This window comes from Solea solea, chromosome 15 (assembly GCF_958295425.1).
Source record: "Solea solea chromosome 15, fSolSol10.1, whole genome shotgun sequence".
Lineage (NCBI taxonomy): Eukaryota > Metazoa > Chordata > Actinopteri > Pleuronectiformes > Soleidae > Solea > Solea solea.
In genome coordinates this window covers 6,949,609-6,972,474 of record NC_081148.1, presented here as the reverse complement: position 1 = coordinate 6,972,474, position 22,866 = coordinate 6,949,609, and the positions used below count along the sequence as shown (strand labels likewise).

Sequence of the window (22,866 nt, the reverse complement as noted above, 5' to 3'; positions counted from 1 at the left end):
TCTGGGCTTAAGCCCACACACACCTGGAGGACTGGGGCAGATTAAGACCAGATTAAGATAAAGTTACCCCTTCTTCGGCCGCTATGTCATTCAAACCCCTGGCCTCTATGGCCACTGGATAGAGGGACACACAAGACAAAAACACAAAAAGGTTTGGTTCATTCACATATACACACACACGCAGGCACGCACACACAAAGGACTTTCTGGTCATCCTCATAAGCCCTATTAGCCTGCTATAGAGCCTCTCATAGCAGACATCAATCATGGAGGGATTAGTCAATTCCCTCTCTAAATGAGTGGCAAGGGAAACTTCCCTTCAACTCTAAAGCAGGTCTCTCTCCTTCAGAGATTACACAGCGATTTGTTTTCATTTTGTTCCATCTTCATCGTTTTCTGTTTGACTTGCTTTTCATTTCTCTCTCTCTTGCTCCGCGGCTCCTTCCTTCACTCCTGCTTGCAGCTTGTGAGGTAATCCTTGGCAGATAAAACTAAGGAGGACTTACCAAAGGCAGATTACAAGCGGCGCTTTGCGAAAAGGCCCTTTTACACCAGTCGGAGTGGGTATTGAGGAGAGCGAGCTCTTCGCAGTACTTAACTTGTGAACTCAACACATACCCAACAGAGGCGGCGGTAGAAATTGATAGCCACATTACAGTAACTGGATCAAAATATATCCCTCACAACACACACGTGATTGCAAGCTTCTCCTCTCATGGCAACAGGCTGTAAAATTCAATTAAGCAAAGTCACTGACTTTGTTTTTATTTTGCTCAAACTATTAATATCTCTACTGATTAAACATTCACAACAATAAAAGACAACTTCTTGAAGTCTGGTATATAACTTTTTGGTTAAATCAAAAGATTTATGAACGTGTCATTTCAATCCCATACAGAAAATCCCTTATTTCATTTAACTTTCCTTAAACTTTTTCAGTTTTTGAGACAGGACTGAAATAGCTGACGTTGCTCCGTCGTCAGAAATGCCTTCTACCTTTCAAACTAACCTGATGACAGCGATGCCCTACGGCATGAAACAACAACAGGAAGCCCAATGATCGGACCGAGACAGCATGAGAGTCGAGATTGGGTCTCCTCTCTCCCACAAGATCCAATGACAAACTCACTCAGTCTGCAGAAAGCAGTTGGGGAGGGGTCTACACTGGGAAAAGGAAGACATTGATAGGTACTGACTTAGTCTTACTCCTCTCAAGGATTATTCTCCTAATATTACACAGCTTATGGAAAAGGCTACTGTGGCCAAGAGGAGCCGCTGAGACCTCAATACCCTGGTGCCAGTCATGGACGTCTTTGACTGTTTCACTGCTCATACGGATTCCATGTTGTCGAATGTATGAAACAACACATTTTAATGTATACAAATCAGACTATTTAGATCAGTCTTTAGTTTCTTTTTAGTTCTCTGTTCTGATGCTTCCATCACGCACAGATTCACAATCTCACCTCCTTATAAAACGTTTAAGTTATAGTTTCTATATAGTTTCTAAGAATAACAATGAGAGCAAGAATAAAGTTGCAATGCTCATAGACCTATTTAACAACACCAGCATGAGCCTCACTTCCTTTAAGTCCTCCATCGAAAAGTCTTTGTGTAAAGGTATGTCAGACTTATCAGAGACAATGAAATAACTTCTGTGTGGATTTAATGATAACAAGATGAGAGACCTTGGAAAAGAGCAAAGATCAGAAGACAAATGATGACTGTCCTTGTCTCTTGGGCTCCCCTCTGTCCTCCAAAAACATCCCACAGTCGTCACGGCAACCTCACAGAGTGGATGTGGTTCTCTCCTGCCGTGTACCCCGGCGAAAGCTAATTAAGAAATATCGCAGCCTTCTGCGAACTCAATTAAATAATGTTAATTTATTCTAATTTCAATTCGGAGGTAGTCTGAACTGAAGGCTGTGAAAACAAAGTCTCGGAGAGGAAGGAGAGCTGTGGCCTCTGCCTCCCCCCGGCACGGGAACTCTCACAACCTGCAAAACTCTATTTAATTTGAACCCTTTGATTAACATAAGTAATCACAAAGCCCTTCAACTGAAGGGGAGAAAGAAAACATATCTCTTATGTTGGTTTAGTTTCTCACCTTTGGAAAGACGGGAGTTTTTGTGCAAATAATGGCTGAGACTGTAATTTATGCCTCGTTTGTATAGACATTACGCACGGAAGAGAAAACCAGCATAAATAACAAGCAACCGAAGATACGGCTTATTAATTTCCCACAAAAGTGAAAGTTTGTGTTGTTTTCAGTCTACATGGTGCGCGCACCGAGAACCAGCATCACACATGGAAAGTATGTTCTCACAAAAAAACTGGCTGCCATTGGGGACAAGGAGAAAGAAGTATTTAATGTCCCTTGTTTAATCTCACCCTTAGACGGCCTTCTTCAACTGGCAACGTAAGATTTTACACAGCTCACCAAAGTTCACAAAGGAAATCAGAAATTTGAGCTAGTCTATGGACTTTGGTGCAGGGAGTGAGAGACAAACTTCAGTTTGAATGGTCAGAAAACATATTTGTAAGATAGTGCAGAATAATTCTGTTGTGTCTCAGGTTGGTTCTCAGGCAGCACACACAGCACAGTGAAAATGTTTCAGTACGTCCTACACCCCACCTTCAAAACTGAATAAAGAGTTATATAGAGTATATCCCATAAGGTGTCACCGAGTGAAAGTGGTCCTCCTCTTTTAAGTTTCTTTGTGAGGATATTAACATAACACAGCACTTCTCTGCTCAAACTTTATTCCAGACATACGCCAGGCTCCAACTTTTCTCCATATGCAAATACGGCTAATAATTCATGAAGCGGAAACCTGATGAAAATCCAAAGATCAGAGCATCTAAGTGTAGAGTGGCCTGCCTACGAAATAGAGATGGAGACGAAACAAATGGAGGAGCAGGGGATCACACAGAGAAGAGATGGACTGAATCAGACCAGACAGAGCTCACAAGCCACCCAACGGGAACTCTTTCTGTTCATTTAAGTTAATCCCACAGACATTTCCATCCTTCCAGCTCCTTCAACAGATGCAAAACTTAAACTTGACGCTTTTGAGGATCTATATCTCGCAGACAGGAAGTGGGAACAAACACACATGGATCGAAGAAACACGAAGCGTCTAATGAAAAACTGAGCTTCATACAATCAAACCATTTAAAATCAGCCAAGTCATGTTGCAATACGTGAATTATTCCAAAACAACCACCAACATAGTGTCAAACTATGAAACGCCATATTTTGAGGTTGTACTGTATTGTGGCAAAAACAAGAATGAAGATGCTCAGACGAACCACTAATATCACCGATTTAAGGGAGAAACTGCTTTCTGAAACATCAGGAGTTCACCTCACTCTGAGACTGTTACAGAGGACCGTCACAATTGAAGAAATAGGTAAACAACATGCATCTGAGCCAGAGATTGCACTAAATGACAAATATCAATAACAGCTGGCTTTCTCCCTCCGCATCTCCTCGGCATCATGCCAAAGAAAACAAAATACTTCAGGAAACTCTGTCGATGGGTTTTACATCTGCATTTGACGTTTCGTCCCGTCTATAAATGTGCTCGTGCTGAATGTGCGCTCCCCTAGAAAACATCCAGAGCGTTCGAGCTCTTGTTAAAGCTTAATGTAAATCCCGTCCATATGTGTAATACCTGCAAACAGACTAAGTGGGCGCACACCACATGTCCATTACATGTCTTGATTTTCCACAGGCTGGTAATGACGAGGATGTTTTTAATGCAATGACAAGGAGGATAAAGGTACATCTAAACCACAGTTCAAAGCTAAATCTGTACACGTGACCAGGACATGGTTTAACAAAACCAGAATATGACACTTTGAGATAAAATACATAATATACTTTCCCTATGATCCATAATATATCAAATACAAATAAGAAAGGAAAAATGCTAATGAGAACAAATTAGACATTTCAAAGTCTTCAGGGCAGGTAGTGCACGTTTAACATATGCATGGTGGTTTTCAATATGTCCAATTATATGCGTATTCTGAGATTAGATCTGATTGTGTGCTGGTTTTTCTCTTGGTCCTACAAACCAACATGAATAGTTGGTAGGAAAAGATGGAAAATACACACCTCAAACCTTTTATAGGAGACAAGTCGAGGTTGACTGGATTTTAGGGGAAGGTTATAACTGCCCAAGTGCATATTCACTAAACCGAGCCCAAGGCACACAAAACCAGAAACATGCAAGCGCACATCTAAACCCTGCACACGTTCATTGCGTGATGAAGTGTTGGTCTTAGTCTTGGCCTCTCATAGTGGGAATGTCTCCTCTTAATCCTCTCTGACTTCATACATTCAAAGGTCATCTCACAGCCTACACATGGCTGAGGAATGTGCGTGTGCATGCGTGTGCGTGTCATAGTGCCTTGTGTGAATAAAACAGAAAAACCTATTCACACTAGCAGTATATGTCAACAAACCCTGTAGGCCGATCCTTGTTTACTGGGAACATCCTATCTCTCTTTCTACTATTCCCTGGCCATCTTCCTTCTCTTCCCCCCCTCTTTCATCTACCCTTCACTATCTTCCACCTATTCTCCTTCACCGCCCCCCCCCCCAACTCCCTTCAATCCTCACCCACAGTTCATTCTTTGCAGCCCCCCCCCCCCCACCACCCCGAGCTCCAGAGGCAGGGGCATCTCTTGGCGAAGTGTGGCCCACCACAGGCCACTGGCTTTGGGTAATTAAAGTGGTTTAGGCCCCCTCACCCACAGTCACAGGCAACTGCAGCTGGGTGATAAAGGCACTGTGCCATAATTACATGGACGGCCAGCATCACCGCCCAGCTACACTAAAACAGTCAGCAAGCCAGCTGCATTGGGAGGAGGGACTTGTGTGTGTGTGTGTGTGTGTGTGTCTTTGTATCTTGTTTTTGTTACCTCTTTAGGACCTTTTCTGACATAAAAACTGATCTTTTCAGGACCAGTGGACCTCACTGAGACCAAAACCTGGTCCTAATTTTTGAGTTTAGGGCTAATATTTGCATTGAAGTTATGTTAAGGTTAGGGTTAGGCATAAACTGGATATGGGTAAGGTTAGGGATTTGTGTAGGTTGTCCAAATGAATGGCGTTCGAAAAAAAAAAAATAGCTACACAAACCTGTGTGTGTTGGGGCCCATTGAGCCTACGTGGAGCTTAAACACAGGGGGCTTAACTACAGCAGAGCGATCAGAAGAAGCTGTTGACCCCCCCATCCTCCCATGCACGCACACACGAGCACTCTCTGTACAGTTACTTATACACACACACACACATACACACATCCCCACACCCCCAGCCAATCATTCCCCACCAGTGGTCTGACTCCTGCAGTGAGAGTGTGTGACCATCAGCCATTTAATTAGACCCAGACATGATTACCTAATTTAAATAAATAAATAAACATACGAAAACACCCCAATAAACAAATACCTATATTCAAATGAGGCTCTGGGGCTTTCATGAGCATAGAGAATGGGCAGAAGATGGGATTGTGCAGGCGTAAAAAAAGCTAATGTAAGGACCACTGGACATCGTCACACCAGTGCGCGCACACGCAAACACACTCACACACACACTGCTTCAAGTCACTTACTTCTAATAACACATGACACAAAGAAGGAGCCATAATTGAAAATAGTAAAAGCTAAGGAATTCTGGGAACTTTGGGCTCAGTTTACGTTTATGTATCGACTGTGTTACTTGTGCAATTTTAATAGATATTTTACATTCAAGGTATAAAACTCTGGGCTTTATTAAACTATCACTGCCAAAAAGCACCATGTACTGAACATAGAATACCTTTTTTGATAGTGACAAACTTGTGTGTATAGCATTAAGTACAGATTAAGTCAGGTTTTTAAACCAGATTTTTTTACAACTCAGTGGAAAACTGAGTGATGGAAGCACAACCTTTAAAAAATACTACTGCTTTTCTAGCAATACAAAGCCACATGCAAATGGGTGAAGTATTCCTTTAACTATACACAAACACAGTTCACATACAGCTTATGCTGTTCATGCTATATTGTAACATCGTAATGTGTTTTCACAATACCCGTTTTCAGCTACTACAACATCCCAGGCCAGAACACAATTAACACGACACGACGACACACTATCGAGACTATATTTATCTCATTTGTTATTTGGCTGTCACTTGTGTCTGTGTGTCCAATGAGGGGGTAAATCACAGTTTACTAAATTCAAGTCAAGCCTGTTTACCTTGGGGGAGGAGGAGGCCAGCTCTCTCCCCATCACTGCTGCCACTGGGCTGGGCCCGACAGGCAGGGTTCTCTCCCTCTCTGGACCAGAGCTGGGTTTGGGAGCTGGTGGACTGGGGCCAAGTCCAGGGCTTGGACCTGGGGGCGGGGGAGCCCTCCTCTTCTGGCTGCTGCCCACATCGAGGGAGGGGCTGCCAGCGGGAGCCCGCACGGGGCTCGATGTTCTTGGCTCATAGAACGGGTTGGACCTGAGTGTGGAGGGAGAGATGCTGTGTTAGAAATTGGTGGATTTCTTTTCTCACACTGAAGTTAGGAGCTGATTGCAGTGATTGCTTGATTGTGATTGGCTGTCAAGGGCCAAGCTTAACATTAGCAAACATGACTTTTCCTGAAAACATGAACACTTTTTCTTTTATTCCTTTACTTTTATGAATGCCAAGGGCTGGGGACACACTGCCCGACAGTTAGCCAATGGCAAAGAACAACAACCAGCCATGACGCTGCCTCAGGTTGGCATGTGTTGGGGGGGAGAAAGGCTGCACTCACACACATATGCCACATTGACTCCAGCCAATGAGCAACCAGAATGTAAGTTCTGTGCCTGTGTGTTCATCTGTATTCATCATTAACAAAGGCAAACCTGAAGAACTATTCAAGGGTGGCACATATAACCCGTCACTTGGTCATCGCACAGATGCTCACTCCAAACAACCATGTTGTAGTTATATTCATGTCCAGTAAGGAACGTGTGGAGGAAGAATCATATATACAAGCGCCTGTGTCTTTTCATTGTCTCCTCTCGTCTTCTCATTGACTGGAGCTCAACAGCCAAGCACAGTGATCTCTCTCATTGACAGACAGCGAGTGTGAGTCAACATACTGAATCTGCAGAAAATCCATCAGCAGGGCTCCGGTCAATTCATCAATGGCCAACAGTGCTGCACACAACGCACCGACAAAGGCTATGGACGTTCATCAATTGCACGGTGGCTTTCTGTGAGGGTGGTGTGTCCCCGATTTAACTAGAACCACTACAAAAATGCAACACTGGTCGTACAGAAGGAGCACACACTATACCACGGATCATCTGTTTTGTTTAGCGATGCACTCTCTGTGTAATCAGCCCTTTAAGTAGAGTTAGAAGAGAGTGACGTTATCATGACTGATGATTTGCGGATTGAACAATAAATTATTTAGCTACACAATTATCAAATGCATCAGCACCATTTTAAATAGTTGACCCATCACAAGTGCCCATTGTTTAATTAAACATGTGGAAACTGCGACATGGAAATGAGAGTTTTGTGCAATACAATGAACAACGCACACAAGTGGGAAGGTAATAGAAGACGCAGGTGCACTGAGGTCAAGTCTGTGTGACCTCATATCCTTATTGGCCGAGGTGGACTACTGACAGATGGACAGAGACACGGAGGCGTATACACGCACACATACGCACTGGCACACACTGAACCACTCACACATACACAAAAAGGCACTCTAACACACATACCAGAATGTTATCAATATACAGGCATGCTTGTGGTACTGAAAGACATTCAGACATTCACTCAACATGCAACAAGCAATTCTAAACAAACAAGAGAATTGGATGGAGGGTGGGGGTGAGAGGGAGAGTGAGAAAGAAAAAAAAAACTGATTGACTGGGTATCTGTCTGAAAGAGAAGGTTAGAGCTACTCAGTATCTTTCTGACCGCAGAGCGATAGGGGGGGGGGGGGGGGAGAAAAGAGGCAAAGAAAAGAAAAGCAGGCAGGCCTTTAGAGAAGCTTTAACAGACCAGCACCGGCTAAAAGACATGTGAAAGGGCTGCAGTCAAAACACCGCACTGCCCTCTTGAACTTTCTATTCTGCAGATAACTGCTCCTGATGTATGAGACAGAGCAAAGGAAACATGCCAGTCAATAAGCCGTCTGTCTTTAGACAGCTGAGAGAGCTATAACACATGGCTATCTGTGTAACCGCTTCACTCAACAGCCCAAACCTATAAGTTCATATTTACAATTTAGGCGCAGCCACTCGTCTGCAAAGGTCACACACGTTCAGTGACAGATTCTTCCTGGAGGGAGTCGACGAAATGATCCTCACACTGTGAAACTCTGTTCCAACTCTTAGTCACTGAATAAATGTTATCATTAGAAATGGCTTTGACTGCATGTTTTCTTTATAAAGTAAATCCAAGCGCCTGTAAAGTAAGCAAATGTGCTGTCAATTAAATAAGAAAAAAAAAAAAGATCCAGCAGAGTCATCCATGCATTGATGTCATTTTCCAGTGTGCAAATCAATGAATGAATGAAATTAAATAAACCGCAAAGCGGATGTGATGAAGAAGGGGAAGAGGAAGGGCATTGGGAGGGAGGAATGAAGGTCTGAGGCGGAAGTTGAGGAGGGAAAGTATGGGGCAACAAGTTAATGGAAGGGCGGGTAGGAAGGAATGATCGAGGAGGGAAAGGAGGGAGACAAGTTTAAAGAATGCAGTGGAACAACAGGGCCCTTGTTCCTGTTGAAAGAGCTGCCTCGTCACTCCGCCTCGATGGGGGGGCCACAAGTACTCCTCAATAAGGGGGGGGGGGGGGGGTCCTGAGGACTTGGCCCGCCAACAGCCATCTAACTCTGCAGGCTGCAGCCTTCCAGAGTTCTTCTAGTGCTGGATATTGGAAACCAACTTGGTAAAAATACAAGTTATGCACAAAGAAAGCTCCTGTAGGTCTTCTTATACTGGCCTGAGTGGAAGTGTGACTAAAGTGAAAAATATACAATGCAAGGCAGACAAAACCGTCATGAGAATCCGTCATGATAATTTCCCCATGTTAAGGATTATATATTTCCCTATTTAACGTATGATTTGACAGAACATAAGAGAAAATTAGGAAACAAAAGCGATGAAGATATTAAGTCTTACTCGTCGAGCTCCTCCTCCTCGTTGTGAGCGGTGTCAGCATACAAGTATTTGCTCATGTCAACCGGTCGAACTCCCTTTCTCTGCCTGGGCTTTGGGGGTTCAGGGTCTGGCTGGGGATCCGTGTCCTGGTCCGGCTCCTCGAATGGGTTTCCAGGGGAAATGTGCGTCTCTGGTTCTTCTGGCTCACTGAATGGATTTGAGAAGTCTTGGTCATAGGATTCATCATCCACTTGCTTCTGTGGTACAGGCTGGGCAGGAGACTCTGTTTGGTGGAGAGGCAGAAACAAAACACACTATAATAAAACCCAGTCACATTAACTCATTAATATCTTCTTTGTCCCCCAGTCCCACCTGGTTAGAGAGCTGGTTAAGTATTATTGACTTACTTGACTATTCTGCCTTCTCAAATTGTGTATTTGTCCAATTTTTTGTCTTTCTATCTATATTTTTACACTTTTCAAATCTATGATGACATATGTTTGACTGGAGCGTGAAACCTCTACACCTTCGTATAATGACAACAGAGATCTTTATCTTATAAACAGACTCATGAAGTCATCAGAACCCTAAACTCAAACAATCCATGCTTGTATTCAGGAGTGTTGTATAGTTACTAAATTCTGTTGTGTTGTACAGTGGTAAAAAAAATTCCTGGATTTAAGATTAAAAAAAACAAACAAGTAGGGGCTTTACAAGAACTGAGTGTATTGTTTTAACAGGAGTAGCATTACAACTCCTGGCTACTCAGGTGGTCAGACACAAATACTGACTGAAAAGCATTGGGGCCCACCTGCTATAGTGACACATGGTTATACACATTTACAGCATGTTTGTGTCCAGAATTTAAACCTACATTGATCATGCTGTCACCCCCACTCTCTCGAAGTAAGTAGTTTTCATTGTGGCAAAACATAATGAGGTCAAAGGGTAAACGCCAGTCAAACTAACTCTATTGACAGCATCCATCCAGCATAATAAAACAAGCATGAACACATTTTTCATTGAGTCACATGTTGTGTCACCGAGTCAAACATACCTTCCTCATCCGGATCGTCAAACGGGTTGAGGTGGTTGTGATGAAGGTCATCCTCAGGCTCGTCAAAAGGGTTGTTGCTCATGGCAGGAGTCGTTTCCTGGTCCTCGTCTTCTAAGAAGTTCAGCTTGTTGATCAGCTCTATGGTCACAGATTCCAAGGTAAAGTCAAATACATGACAATGACAATGATGAGGAAGAATGACAGCTACTGAGTCAAACATTAAACATTAAATAAACTTAGATTTACCCCAGGGTGAAATGAATAAAAAAAAAAAAACACTCACAAACACAAATATACTTAAATCTGCACTTTGAAGTGAACCAGGAGCATTCAGATCATTGAGGCTCAGTATGTAATCCCCTCTTGTTGAGAGTGCTGCCTTTACTTTTATGTCCTTCTCTGCCACCTCAGCCAACTTCAATGCATATACTACAACAGCAGCATTCTGGGAAAACTGAGGGTTACTGTGGGAGACAGTGAAGGCAGCACTGAGTTGCTATGGAGATCCTGGCTAGAGAGGCTAAGACTTCTCCACTTCATCTTCATCATCCTCCCTGTAGCTCAGGGTCTTCATGCTGCCAGGGTGTGGGTCACATGGCTTTCCAAAAAAGTTATGGTGTAGCTGGCAAAGAAATCTGGCCAGCTATGGGAGTCCAGTCCATAATAAGATTATTCATTCATGAAGCCATAAAGACCTGCGCTGTATGGCAAACACAGTGTTTTTAGTACAAACTAGTTTCAAACTTGAGTTGGGGTACTTCAAACCTTAAAAACCTATTCATGTTCAAGTTAAAATGAAATCACAATTTTAATCAGTGCAATTAGCAAATTGCAAAGGCTGCAATTTAGGATCTGACCCAGGGATTAGACTTCACTGTTAATGGTTAAAGTAATGGTGATTCATATCTTTGACTCCTCGTCCCTGCATTACAATTTAAAGTGGTTAATATTTCTGATGGTTTCTTAAGTGGTCATGCTACATCACGTTTTTTTGTTTTTTTTTTACCTATAACACAGAAATTATAGGATTGAAGCTCGAGTTGAAATGAGTTAACACAAACCAAATCACAATATTTGTCGGAAAGTAGACATCTTCCCCAAATCCTGCAGACATAATTGTTCAGTCATCAGTTAATTGTGAATAAATAAAACTAGGTCTGAACGATTGTACATAAATATCTAATTGTGATTATTTTGACTGAAATTGTGATTGCGATATTAGAGGGAATAGTTATTTTTACATTATTATTTTAATAACATATTTACTGTGTAATATTTGTGCAGATCTGAGTAAAAAGGAGGTTTTCTTCAGTCTGTAGAATATGATGTGTGTAGGTCAGGACAATATTTGATCTAAAATGGTAGTTTGACACACATTTTGGCTATAAGAAATATTACACAACTTAATTGTTCAGCCCTAAATAAAACCATGTTTCTTGGCTCTCAATTCCGCATGAGCACGACAAACCCAATCAGCTAAGCATGGAAATGTATATGGACCATATTCTGTACTGGCAGGACAAGGGCCAGATGCAAATATTAGTATTTGTTTTTGTCGTTATTCATCTTTTTGTTCAAATTAATTTATTACATTTTTAATATGTAATAAATGGATTGCACTTTTTGGAGGATTGCACTTTTTTATTGTTGTTATTACATCATATGATTATATACATTCTGGTGTATGGCCTCTCACTAATGACAGAGAAGGTGACACTTCAATTAAAGGGGAAATAAAATGGTGAAGACCTCAACTGAGTGGGAACTTTTTAACAACTCCTTCACACTCTTGGACCCTAATGAAGTCACGAAAAGATGAGGGCAGTGAGCTGAAAATGCAGTCTGAAGTTGGCTGACCATGGTGGCACCACTAGTTTGAAAATCATCCGAATGCTGTCACTGCAGTTTACTGTGAGGCGAGAAAAACTGAGACCATAGTTGCGAGCAAACTCAGCTGAAGTCTGTTCATCCCGTCATTATTACAGTGCTGCTGTTATCTGCCAATTAAACAGTGATACCACAGAGATACTCAGCATCACGTCACATAAAGCATCACAAATTTAACCTTGCAGAAAAGATGTTTTATTGTGTAAGTAAGTTTGCCCAGTTTGGTTCACTACCAATTGCAGTCAAACAAATGGGAAAGTTCACACAGTAAAAACTCACAAAGAGGAGGATTAAAAAAAATAAATATACACCAACTGATGTGTTCACCACACCATATACAACACACCACCACATGAACCCAAAAAAAACCCACTAACCCACTGCAATACCACATGACCACAACACGTTCACAATATCAATGTCATTGAGCCTCTGGGATGGAGGATACAAGCCAAAGAAAAGAGAAAATCAAGAAATATAAAAATATGCAGAAAGAAAGTGGTAAAAGAATTGTGGGTAGAGATGACACAATGATCACAAGATGATGAACGAGTCAAAGGAAGGTGAAAGAAAGATGAAAAAAAGACCTTGGGAGGAAGCGGCAGGCTTAGCGGTTGCTTTGCTTGCTCGCTTAGGGAGACCATCACCATCATCATCATCATCATCATCCCCATGTAAGCAGCTGAGGGCATTCAGCTGGTTTACTATCTCTGTAAACGACAGGGCCATACAGGAAGGGAGGAAGGAAGGAAGAATAGCAGTGAACAAGGCAAAATAACACTCCGTGGAGAGCGTGCACGCACACATACACACACACGCACACACCTAGAAAAACCATGATCTAACTGACTTTGGATGTGGCGTGGTTGTTGGTCTGAATATTTCAGAAACTAATGATGGTCCCGACTCGCCACGACGTGGCACGGTTTAGGTTGCCTCTCCACTACAAAAAAGTACCTACTCAACGTGGGCGGAGTCATCACTCCACGGCTGCAAGAAACTGCAGTTGACTTCATTTTACACACGACACACGCACAAACAAGTGACTAATGACTTGTAAAGCAGTTGTTTTCAGTGTAACTGAATCACTAGAATCAGTTAATTAAAAAATATTTGTTAGACTCCGTCTGACAGTCAGTGGACTGCAATACAGCGGCAGTATTTGTGAAGGCGGTCGCGATCAGCAGTGCTGTTGCTACATACACCAGACTCCTCTGTTAATTTCCCTGGTAATTGTTGGAGATTAACCCACGTTTTTAGGTCTGTTAAGTATTTTTTTAACTGATCTACAGTTCAGCATTGTTCGACTTGATGTTTTTGTCAGAAAACTCTTCCTGTGACGGCGCTCTGACCAATCAGTGGCCGGCAGTCTGGTGACATCACGCATAGTGCTCAGCGCACTCAAAAAAATAGTATTTTGTGCAGGTGCGCCTAAACGAAAAAGTTAGGTGCACCGTTGCAACCAATGCAGAACATTAGTCTGGACCCTGGTATGATGAGAGGGGTTAACTTGTGGTCTTGCAGATCTGGACCAGTTTTATACTGTTTACACACCAACAAGTTAAAAGCTTTCACACCTTTGACTGACACATACATACATATGTACAAACACACACAACATACTGCTGTGGAAATGAATAACACAACTATCTAATGTGAGAAACACATCCACGTTTATTACTTCCACATTCTACAGTTTATAAAAGGTAAGAAGAAAACATGTTTTGCAGGCCATGTTTTGGTTAACTTAATGTTAATAATGCTGCTCGCTGGCTTGTTGAGTAGGTTGTAGCATCCCAGTGTGGAACATGATAGTGGGTAGTTTTGGCAGCTTGGCCAGTCCTTTGATTCAGAGACACACACTAGTGAATCGCTGTAGGCGCTCAATGCATATACATATAAATGAGACAAAGAGCAGGGGAGGGAAGAGAAAGGAGAGAAAGCATGAAGCTTAACATGAAGGGATGGAGCTTTTTGAAAAGTTGGATTAAGCAAAGCAGGATGTGGTGGGGCCCATGTTTAAACTATAGATTCAGTTCTCCACATGTATATATTCAAGGTGGCGAGCCACCGTCAGTGCATCCGTCCACCAACACACGAGGGAGGGAAAAAGCGAGGAACAAAACAACAAAAATCAACCTGAGGCTCAGGAGATATTGAAAATGAAGCCTTTGGATTGGCAAAGTTCTCACTCCATTGCACAAAACCATGTACACATGCTCACATTCGCGGAAGCACAAACGATATCAACGGAGAAGCAGAGCTGATGCCCAACATGATGACTGGGTCTTGTGCGCAGGTGCAGGGTGATTATTCAGGAGGGTTAAGTTGTCAGTTTATCAAAATTCAAGAAGATACTTACATCACTGAAGCTGTAAAGTCAGTTCAGTTCACACACAGCAGCACGCTGCCAAACTAGCTGGTATATCAGCAATAACTGAGCTGACACACAAAGGCACTGTTCACTGAATTCCATTAATTAAATACACACATAAAACACACTGCTGCTATGATGTGGCTGATGGCTGCAAAGCAGTACGGGTGAGCTTGGTTAATCTCTGATCTTACAAAACTTTGACCAATGTGGTAATAAAAAAAAAAAACAAGTGCATTGTGCCCGTTCTGACCTGTGATCTTAGCAGCCTTCTCCTCCTGGTTAACCCTGTTCTCCTCGTCCTCCTCGTTCTCCTCCTCAAAGTCATCCAAGTTGCCGATATCTGCCTGCTTCATGCTCATCAGGCTGGCCAGGCTCTGCATGTCCTCATCACTGGACACACAATCACGCATAGTGAGAAACTCCTTCGACTTTTAAATGGAACTAGGGTTAAATAAAAATTAATTTTCCAAATTATATCGATTTTTATGGAGGCATAGTGGTTAGTAGTTGACCGTAGGTGTGGGTGTGGTGTGGTGGAGTGAATGGTTGTTTGTCTCTTTGTGTTAGCCCTTCAATGGACTGAGGACTTGTTCAGGGTGTACTCCGTCTTTTACCCTATGTCAGCTGGGATTGGCACCAGCAGCCCCGCCACCCTCATGTGGAGGATAACTGGGTAGACAATGGATGGATATTGATTTTTTTATTAGGAAGACCTAATGTCAATCCATAAAATGACAATCACAATCAGAGATCACAAAAGACTTGACTATGATAGATCACAAAGTTGTTAGGGAGTTGTTGACAAGTATCAGTGAAACCAGCCCAAGACCGAACCCCGAGTCTAAAACGGGTTAGGGTTAAGATTAACCCTTCTGTTACCAATCCTGTCCTCACCGACAGGATTTGTCATGCGTACTTCTCATCACCGTAACTCCTAGACCTTTTATGATTTCTGGAAAATTCAAAAACTATTGACTGGTAATCTGTCCAAGGTGTACCCTGCCTTTCGCCCTATGTCAGCTGACATTGGCATAGTTCATGTGGAGGAAAAAGCAGTAGAAGATGGATGGATGGATGGATACCGGAAAACGGAAATAATAGAGTTTTGCACCAATATACTTCATGACGGTCATCAAACATGGACGACTTCAACTTCACCTTCTCTCCTCCCCTCTCAACATCTTCCCCATCCCCCCTTTGTCTCTAATGGTTTTCCAAACACCATTTTGTTCACAGATGCATAAATTTCAACAATATTACTTGTATTTTTTTTAATGCGCTCCCCCTTCAGTCCCTTGATACCACAGCTCCATCATAATCGCTGTATTCTCCTTTCTCTTCTTTGTGTTTGGTGTTTCCCAGGCCCACAGGCTCATTTGAACTGGTGTGATAGAGTTTGTTTGTGTGTGGCCGACATCATTCCCCGAAGGGTTAACAAGGGTTACGCGCCATCGACCCGCCATCCGTGCCACAACAAAGACCTCGCTGCTCTGTTCTCTTTCTATGTGTGTGTGTGTGTGTGTGTCTTTAAATGAAAGTTATTGCTATCACATTAAAATGAATAACAAATGGTAAACACGTGATTCACAGTGTGGAGCGTCGATATCAAAGAGCAAAATGTGAGAATGAATGAAGTGAGTGATAGTGTGTATGTGCATGTTGATTACAAAACGAAATGTATTGTAATTAATGTATTATAATTAATGTATTGTCATGAAACTATACTGCAGAGCTGAGCGCATCGCATTTGGTGCAGTTTGAACAGATGTGAATTTAAAACTTCTATAAAATACCTTTTTTAATATACTTTAACAATGCAGTTTATTGCAAATCCCTCCCTGTTCACTATCATGTGAATGTTTTGTTATTTGGTGGTAATTTTTTTTCTACAAAAATTAAAATGATCTTTTCAGATATGATAAGGTAAATGGGCAAAAGCAAACAAGTAAGTAACAAGTGGAGTGACATAGATAAAATAATACTACAGGGTCAAAAAAAGGTAAACAGGATGAGGAAACATCAGAGAGAAGACAACAAAACTGGAGAATTATGACATTTACAATCGTTTACACTTTTATCATCTCAATATTCCTAAAGAAGCACGTTTTAACTCATCTTGGGCTGGTTCCCATGACCTATATCAGTATCTCATACAACCACAACTTATTATACCTTTTAGGGTAGATCTAGTCTGCAACACATACGTGATTTACTTGTTAATGTTTTAACTAAGGATTTGTCAATAACCTCAATTTTGACTCCCCTGAGAGAAGATATGAAATGAAAAGATCAGGACTTACGTAGCCTTTCCCTCACGGAGGAAGATGCAGGAGAGGGAGAACTGCAGCGTGGCTGACACCACCTTCTTTGACAGGGGCTTGAATTTGAGTTTAACATCCGTCTGTGTGGGCATGGGACTGGCATACTGTTTCATGTTTATACTGCTGGTGGCCAAAGCCTTCCTCCGCCCTGACGGGGACTCCTGGACAAGTGGAGAAAGACACAAAACACAATCTGGTGAATACAGGCCCAAAATGACAGAACAGAGTAGTGACAATGCAGGGTTCAAAGAGGATGCCAAGTGTAAGGGTTTTAGTTCACTGCAGTATTCATGAGGGAGGAAGAAAGAGTCATTGCTCCAGAAAAAGCTACAGGACACACTTTAATGGGGTTTCTTGCTCAGACATCATTTTGTTGGGGGGAATTCTCCACTGCAAGAAAACAAACAACATCAAACTCCTGCACATGAGAGACTAAAGTGGGGGTTCACAAGCATGTTGAGCTATGAAAAGGAGCAGCTAATGAAATATAACCAAGATGCATTCAGTGACCCTGGTAAACGTCTGCAGGGTCCACAGTGTTGAGTTTGGAGGAGTGGCTTCAAGAGGCATTTAAGATAGTTCATAAATGACATCACTTCTGTTAACACACGTGTGGCCACCTGCACTCTTCACTGAGAATGTGGTTGTAAAAATCATTCCTGATATTTGCTAGCAAAGGTCCAAGCTGAGGCCATTTCTGCTGCACGGTTCAGACATGTGCTCTGGGTCAGAGGATAGCAGTCAAAGTAGTGTTTGGGTATATGCCACAGATGATCAGAGGTTATGAATTCAATGGCATAGCCGTATCTGTGTGCGTGTGTTTGTGTGCGAAAGTGTGTTTGTTCACGCACACAGGTAAACTGCTTGCCAGAGGACACTGTGTGGAAAATAAGAACTGCAGGGAAAGCCATGTCACTGACTGTTAGATATGAAAACTGTACAGTTGGGGATGCTCCAGCCTTTTGTCTTTACATCTGTCCGACTCCTCTTGGCTTCTGTTTTTATTCCTATTTCACTGCATGAACTGTACAGTACACACACCTCTACACACATACACACACACACACACACACACGTATACACACCCGAGCGTTATTATACCACCAAAAAATTCCTTCTTCTTGTCTTAGCTGTGAATCGAGCCCTGAGGTTTCATCCTCTCATGCGCACACCGCTGAACAAAGCGGAGCAGCTAGCTCTCTTTCACACAACACCAGTTTAAGAGCACATATACATACAGAATACACATACGCTCTGGCGTCTGCCGTAGATAAAGCGATACAAGCTCTTTACATTGCCCGTTTCCTGACACAGACACACACACACACACACACCTCAGAGGCTTTGGCTCAGTGGGGAAAACTCAATCTCAGCCTTATCGCTGAGGACCGCAGGGTATTCATGCACGCACACACACACAAACACACACTCTCACAAACACACACACACACACACTTCCTATCAGTGCAAAAGCTATTGGTAATATTGTAAGAAACTATGTAAGCTCCAAACAGGAAACTGGACACTATATGGATCAGTCATAGTAATAGCATCAGTGCATATGATAATTCTTTGGCATTGGTTACTAATCAATATGTTTTGATGGTACAGTGTCTCACTACCAAACAAAAAGCTATAATCTGACGCAACCTTTAACATCAAGGCTCCTGGCAGGAAAATGTGCTCACATTAGTAGCATATCAGTAATTGCTAATATTATTTTTTGTATTGCTATAAACTACTAATCAAAAATGTCACATATTTCACAAAGAGCTTCCTGTACAAGCCTTTAATTGATCGTGGTGTAAAATACTTTCCTGGGACAGCCCTAATTATGACAGAAAATGTTAGTGGTTTTGATACCATGACATTTTAATACCACAAAATCAGCCCTAGCTGACCACATGCAACACCCGGAACCAAAACAATGCCATTTTGGAAGGAAGCTGTGCTGCTCAAATCAACAGACATATCATGTATATAACCTGCAGCGTATATACCAGACAATGTGACAGGCCACTTCCTCTCTTTTGCGGTTATAATCATCAAAAGTGAAGGCAGTGGATAGCTGTTGTGCCCCAGGATACATAACAGTCAGGAAGAAACAACAACAGGAACACTGTAGGTGAGGAATAATGTCTGCCCTGGCTGTCTATACTGGTGAAAAGGACTCAGGGGAATAAGATCTGTTAGGTCTGTTAAGTTCTGTGATATATTGCTTAATCTGTGGAGTTAAAGTGCACAGTGAACTCTTACAGCACTACAGAGGCTTTTCCTGCCAACGTGGTGGTGTAAACAAACTATGTCACATGACATCCCAAGCTCAACTCAACAACTGAAGAACTAAGGCGGTATATTAGAATGACGGACCACTAAAGACCGACCCAGTTTGTCTCCATCTGCTTCTACAACCTTTATACTTCTGTTTCCATCCTGCCTTTCAATTTGTTCATCTCCTGTCGAGATCCCACTGTACATCTCTATCTAAAACTCCATCCTCCATCTGTCTTTGTGTCTTCTTTCCAATAGAAACCAACCGACCAACCGACGAGCAAGGCCACTTGACATTTCCAGCCGACATCTGAACCTTGTCACTTCAGCTGGGGAACATAATGACGAATCATCACGACATTCAACCACCAAGCCCTTCTCCTCAGCCCATCACAAGGAAAAGAATTCTCCCTCTCCACCTCTTATCTCTCTGCAGATTACACTCCAGCTATTATACCAGGCTAATAGCGCATGTAGATACTTTATGAATGAATTTGCCAAATACACCCAAACACTTACGAAGAGGGGATTTAGCAAAAAGGAGGATAGGGATGAGAGAGGGGAGGGTTAGGGTTCTGAAAAATAGGAAATACTTAAGGATATGCAAATACCTCGATGAAAGAATGGAATAACCATTTCCACAGATTTGAGTTGGGGCAGCAAACAATGGAAATCTGCTCTATTTCCCCGGATGCTACTTGTCAATCAATGTGTGTGTGTGTGTGTGTGTGTGTGTGTGTGTGTGTGTGTGTGTGTGTGTGTGTGTGTGTGTGTGTGTGTGTGTGAGAGAGAGAAGGTGGTGGTAGTGGTGGGATGTCAGGATTAGCGTGACTGGGAGGTTGTGACAATGTATTAAAAAAAAGAAAGGACAATACACAAGTTTAATTTATTACACAGAGAATAGGACTATCAATTTTCTCTGAGCCCTGAGAATAACTAAATACCTGTGTGTGTGTGTGTGTGTAGGGGGCACAGTGGGAGAGAGAGAGAGAGACAGGGATGCCAAGGGAGGAAGGAGGGGTGATGGCAAATGCTACCTCCTAGCTGCATCTCTGCAAAACTGCACTTTACCCGTGAAAAATCATCAGTTAAGGGCACACAGTGGCCTTGCAGCAAAAAACCCGGGTCGGAACAGGGCATGTATTGGACACTCTAAATTGCACATAGTTGTGAACGTGAGAGTGTAGGGTTGTTCATCTCTATGTTGGCTTTGCCATGGAGTGAATGACAAATGGAATCAGTTAAAACTCAAATACTGACTTCCATTCATGTGAAGAGCCTAAATAAAACATAATTCGTAACCTAAACCTAACCATAATTCACATCTTAGCCCCAAACTTAACCAGTTCCTCAGAAATTAGGTTCTGCCTTACTCTGACCCAGTTTTGGTCTCCATGAGGACTACTGGTCCTGACAAGGTCAGTGTTTATGCCAGCAAAGGTTGTAAAGAAGTAGCAAATACAAGTCTGTACACACACAGGCCACATATAACAAAACACATTGAAAATTACTTCAAAATAAAAGCACCGCTAATTTTCATTGTTAATTATGATGAACATCTTTATGTCATCTTTGTGTTAGAGAGGAGTGTGCATATAGAGTACCAGTCCTGCCCCTCTCCCCTGGTGCCAGCTGGCCCAGGATCGATCCACAGATGCTCCCCTGGTGGGGGGGCAGGGGTCAAGGCAAGAGGGGTGCCCGGGGGTCCTGCTGAATCCCTCTGCCCCAAAATGCCAATGGGACAGGCAAGAGGAAGAAGGGGAGGGAATCCTTTTGTCACTGTGAGATGGATTAATTAGACTGAGTGCAAAAAGAACCTGGATTCTTTGTATAGGCCCTGGTCTGAGACACACACACACACACACATCAATCAGCTAATGGCTTTTTAAAACAGGTCACCAGTCAGTTGGTTTCTAATTTTAACAAGCATAGTTAGTGTTTGTTATTGACTGTCTACGTTCTTAGATATCTACCAACAAACTACTAACATTTTGACTACTGACTGCAATGTTCATGTTGTATCCAGTGAAGAGAGTGAGTGGGGTGACGTTCAGAGGGTTGTTGAGAAAGATCACAGCATGACTTTGCTGCAAGTGATGGTCACTTACACTGTAACGGCACAGCATGGTACGACTCAAAAGTCATTATTAAAGATGCAGTAGTCACACCGCCACAACAACAGCTGATTGCTGAGCCTCATCCATATAATACACATTTTACTACATTTCTTGTCCGAGTCTCCTCCAGCCGAGGCACACGACCTTTCCTCAGATGACACATGTGCTTGCTTAGTAGAATAGTCAATAGGAGTGCCCTCTTCTTATGAAGTGTCCTGCGATTGATCAACATCGCTTATTTTATCAAATCACCTAATTTGCATCATGCAGAAGGATTATTATGGAATAATTGATCAAAAATATGTTGCCTACCGCAGCTTTAAATATAGGGAAAATCTACGTGAAACAAAACCACTTCCTCATAGAGGATAATCCAGACACAGAGGCTTTACATATTCAAGTCCACACAAAACGGGACACGGGCCTTTGTCATTTGTATTTGCAAGAAAAAAAAATAAAAGCCAAACTCAATTTAAGCTATAGAATAACCCTGAGGTAGCCCCGATTATCCTACCTCCCCTCCACCCGCACACCCAAAATCAGCTGTCTGTGGTTGAATTCAGCAGTCAGCAGATTGGAAGGTTGTGATGGGACACACACACACACACACACACACACACACACAGTGATATTCCTCTCGCCTCAAGGTCACAGTTACTGGAAATGGAGACATCCAGTGTGCTCACATCTCTCTTTGAATCCACACACAATGGAGCGATTCCTGTGTGTCAATTTGGACTCCCCTGATAACTGATAAGACAGGCCTTTTTACCTACCACCTATGAATACTGGACTATAGGTGTTATACACACACACACACACATACACACTAACAGATTAAGACCAATTTATTCATCTGCTATTATAGGTGAGGATTTATTTTTTTTCCCCAAGCTGTGTGTGTATATTTTAAAGGCAACAATGGACATAAAAAGGCATGCAATACTATCACCGCAGTTATGTGAATTACAATTACAATGGTCTTAATAATAGAAATGCACTGTGCAAATAGCTTTCATGCATATTGTCACACGGACACACACATAGCGACACACACAGGAAAAGGGGGGACCACAGGATTTCGCTTCACTAAAACCACCTTGTGGATCAGACTGCCTGGAATAGGACTAGAACCATGAGGGGATAAATGAATTGTACACAGTTGCATGTAAACTGTGAACAACTTGTTTCAAACTCGTTTCAGTGGGTTTTTATGGACTCCTTGTAGTTCTTAACAGAGACTAACAGTACTAGTTGCAGGTAGAGTAGCCATTTTGGAGCCGAGACTGAACTCTGACATACTTATGGAAAAGGCCACTTAAAAAACAGTTTGAAATGTTTCTCTTCTTTGATCAAAAAAGTTCAGATGGCGCAACTTATTGGAGGAAAAAGAAGATCTGTCAATTATCAAATTTTCAGTTGAAACATGCATTTCTCAAACATTTTTGCAGGGAAAGAAAAATAAATCTTCAAATAAAATGAACAAAACGTGTGTGTGTGTGTGTGTGTGTGTGAGAGTGTGTGAGTGTGCGTGTGTGTGTGTGTGTAAAGAGAAGAGAGAGATGGGTTTAGGGCTTGAGAGCAGTGGGAAGACAGAGAGGGTAGAGAGGAATGCCTTTAATGCTGGGCTGCCTCTGATGGCAACAGATGAAAGAAGGAGAGTCACAAACCAAGCAGCCCT

The 22,866-nt window shown here is 42.4% G+C and overlaps 1 protein-coding gene across 6 annotated transcripts in view; it reads right to left on the bottom strand.

The window, feature by feature from the left end:
- Nucleotides 1-22,866, bottom strand: part of ehbp1 (EH domain binding protein 1) — a 137,067-nt gene that overhangs the window by 80,618 nt on the left and 33,583 nt on the right. For 5 of the 6 annotated variants that reach the window (XM_058651055.1, XM_058651060.1, XM_058651059.1 and 2 more), the window contains exons 6-11: nt 16,777-16,958; nt 14,727-14,866; nt 12,687-12,809; nt 10,213-10,350; nt 9,177-9,438; nt 6,257-6,503 (exon numbers count right to left, since the gene is read on the bottom strand). In XM_058651055.1, coding sequence (XP_058507038.1) covers nt 6,257-6,503; nt 9,177-9,438; nt 10,213-10,350; nt 12,687-12,809; nt 14,727-14,866; nt 16,777-16,958 — 1,092 coding nt within the window. The remainder of the gene's footprint in view (nt 1-6,256; nt 6,504-9,176; nt 9,439-10,212; nt 10,351-12,686; nt 12,810-14,726; nt 14,867-16,776; nt 16,959-22,866) is intronic. The other variant, XM_058651057.1, reaches the window with a different exon arrangement.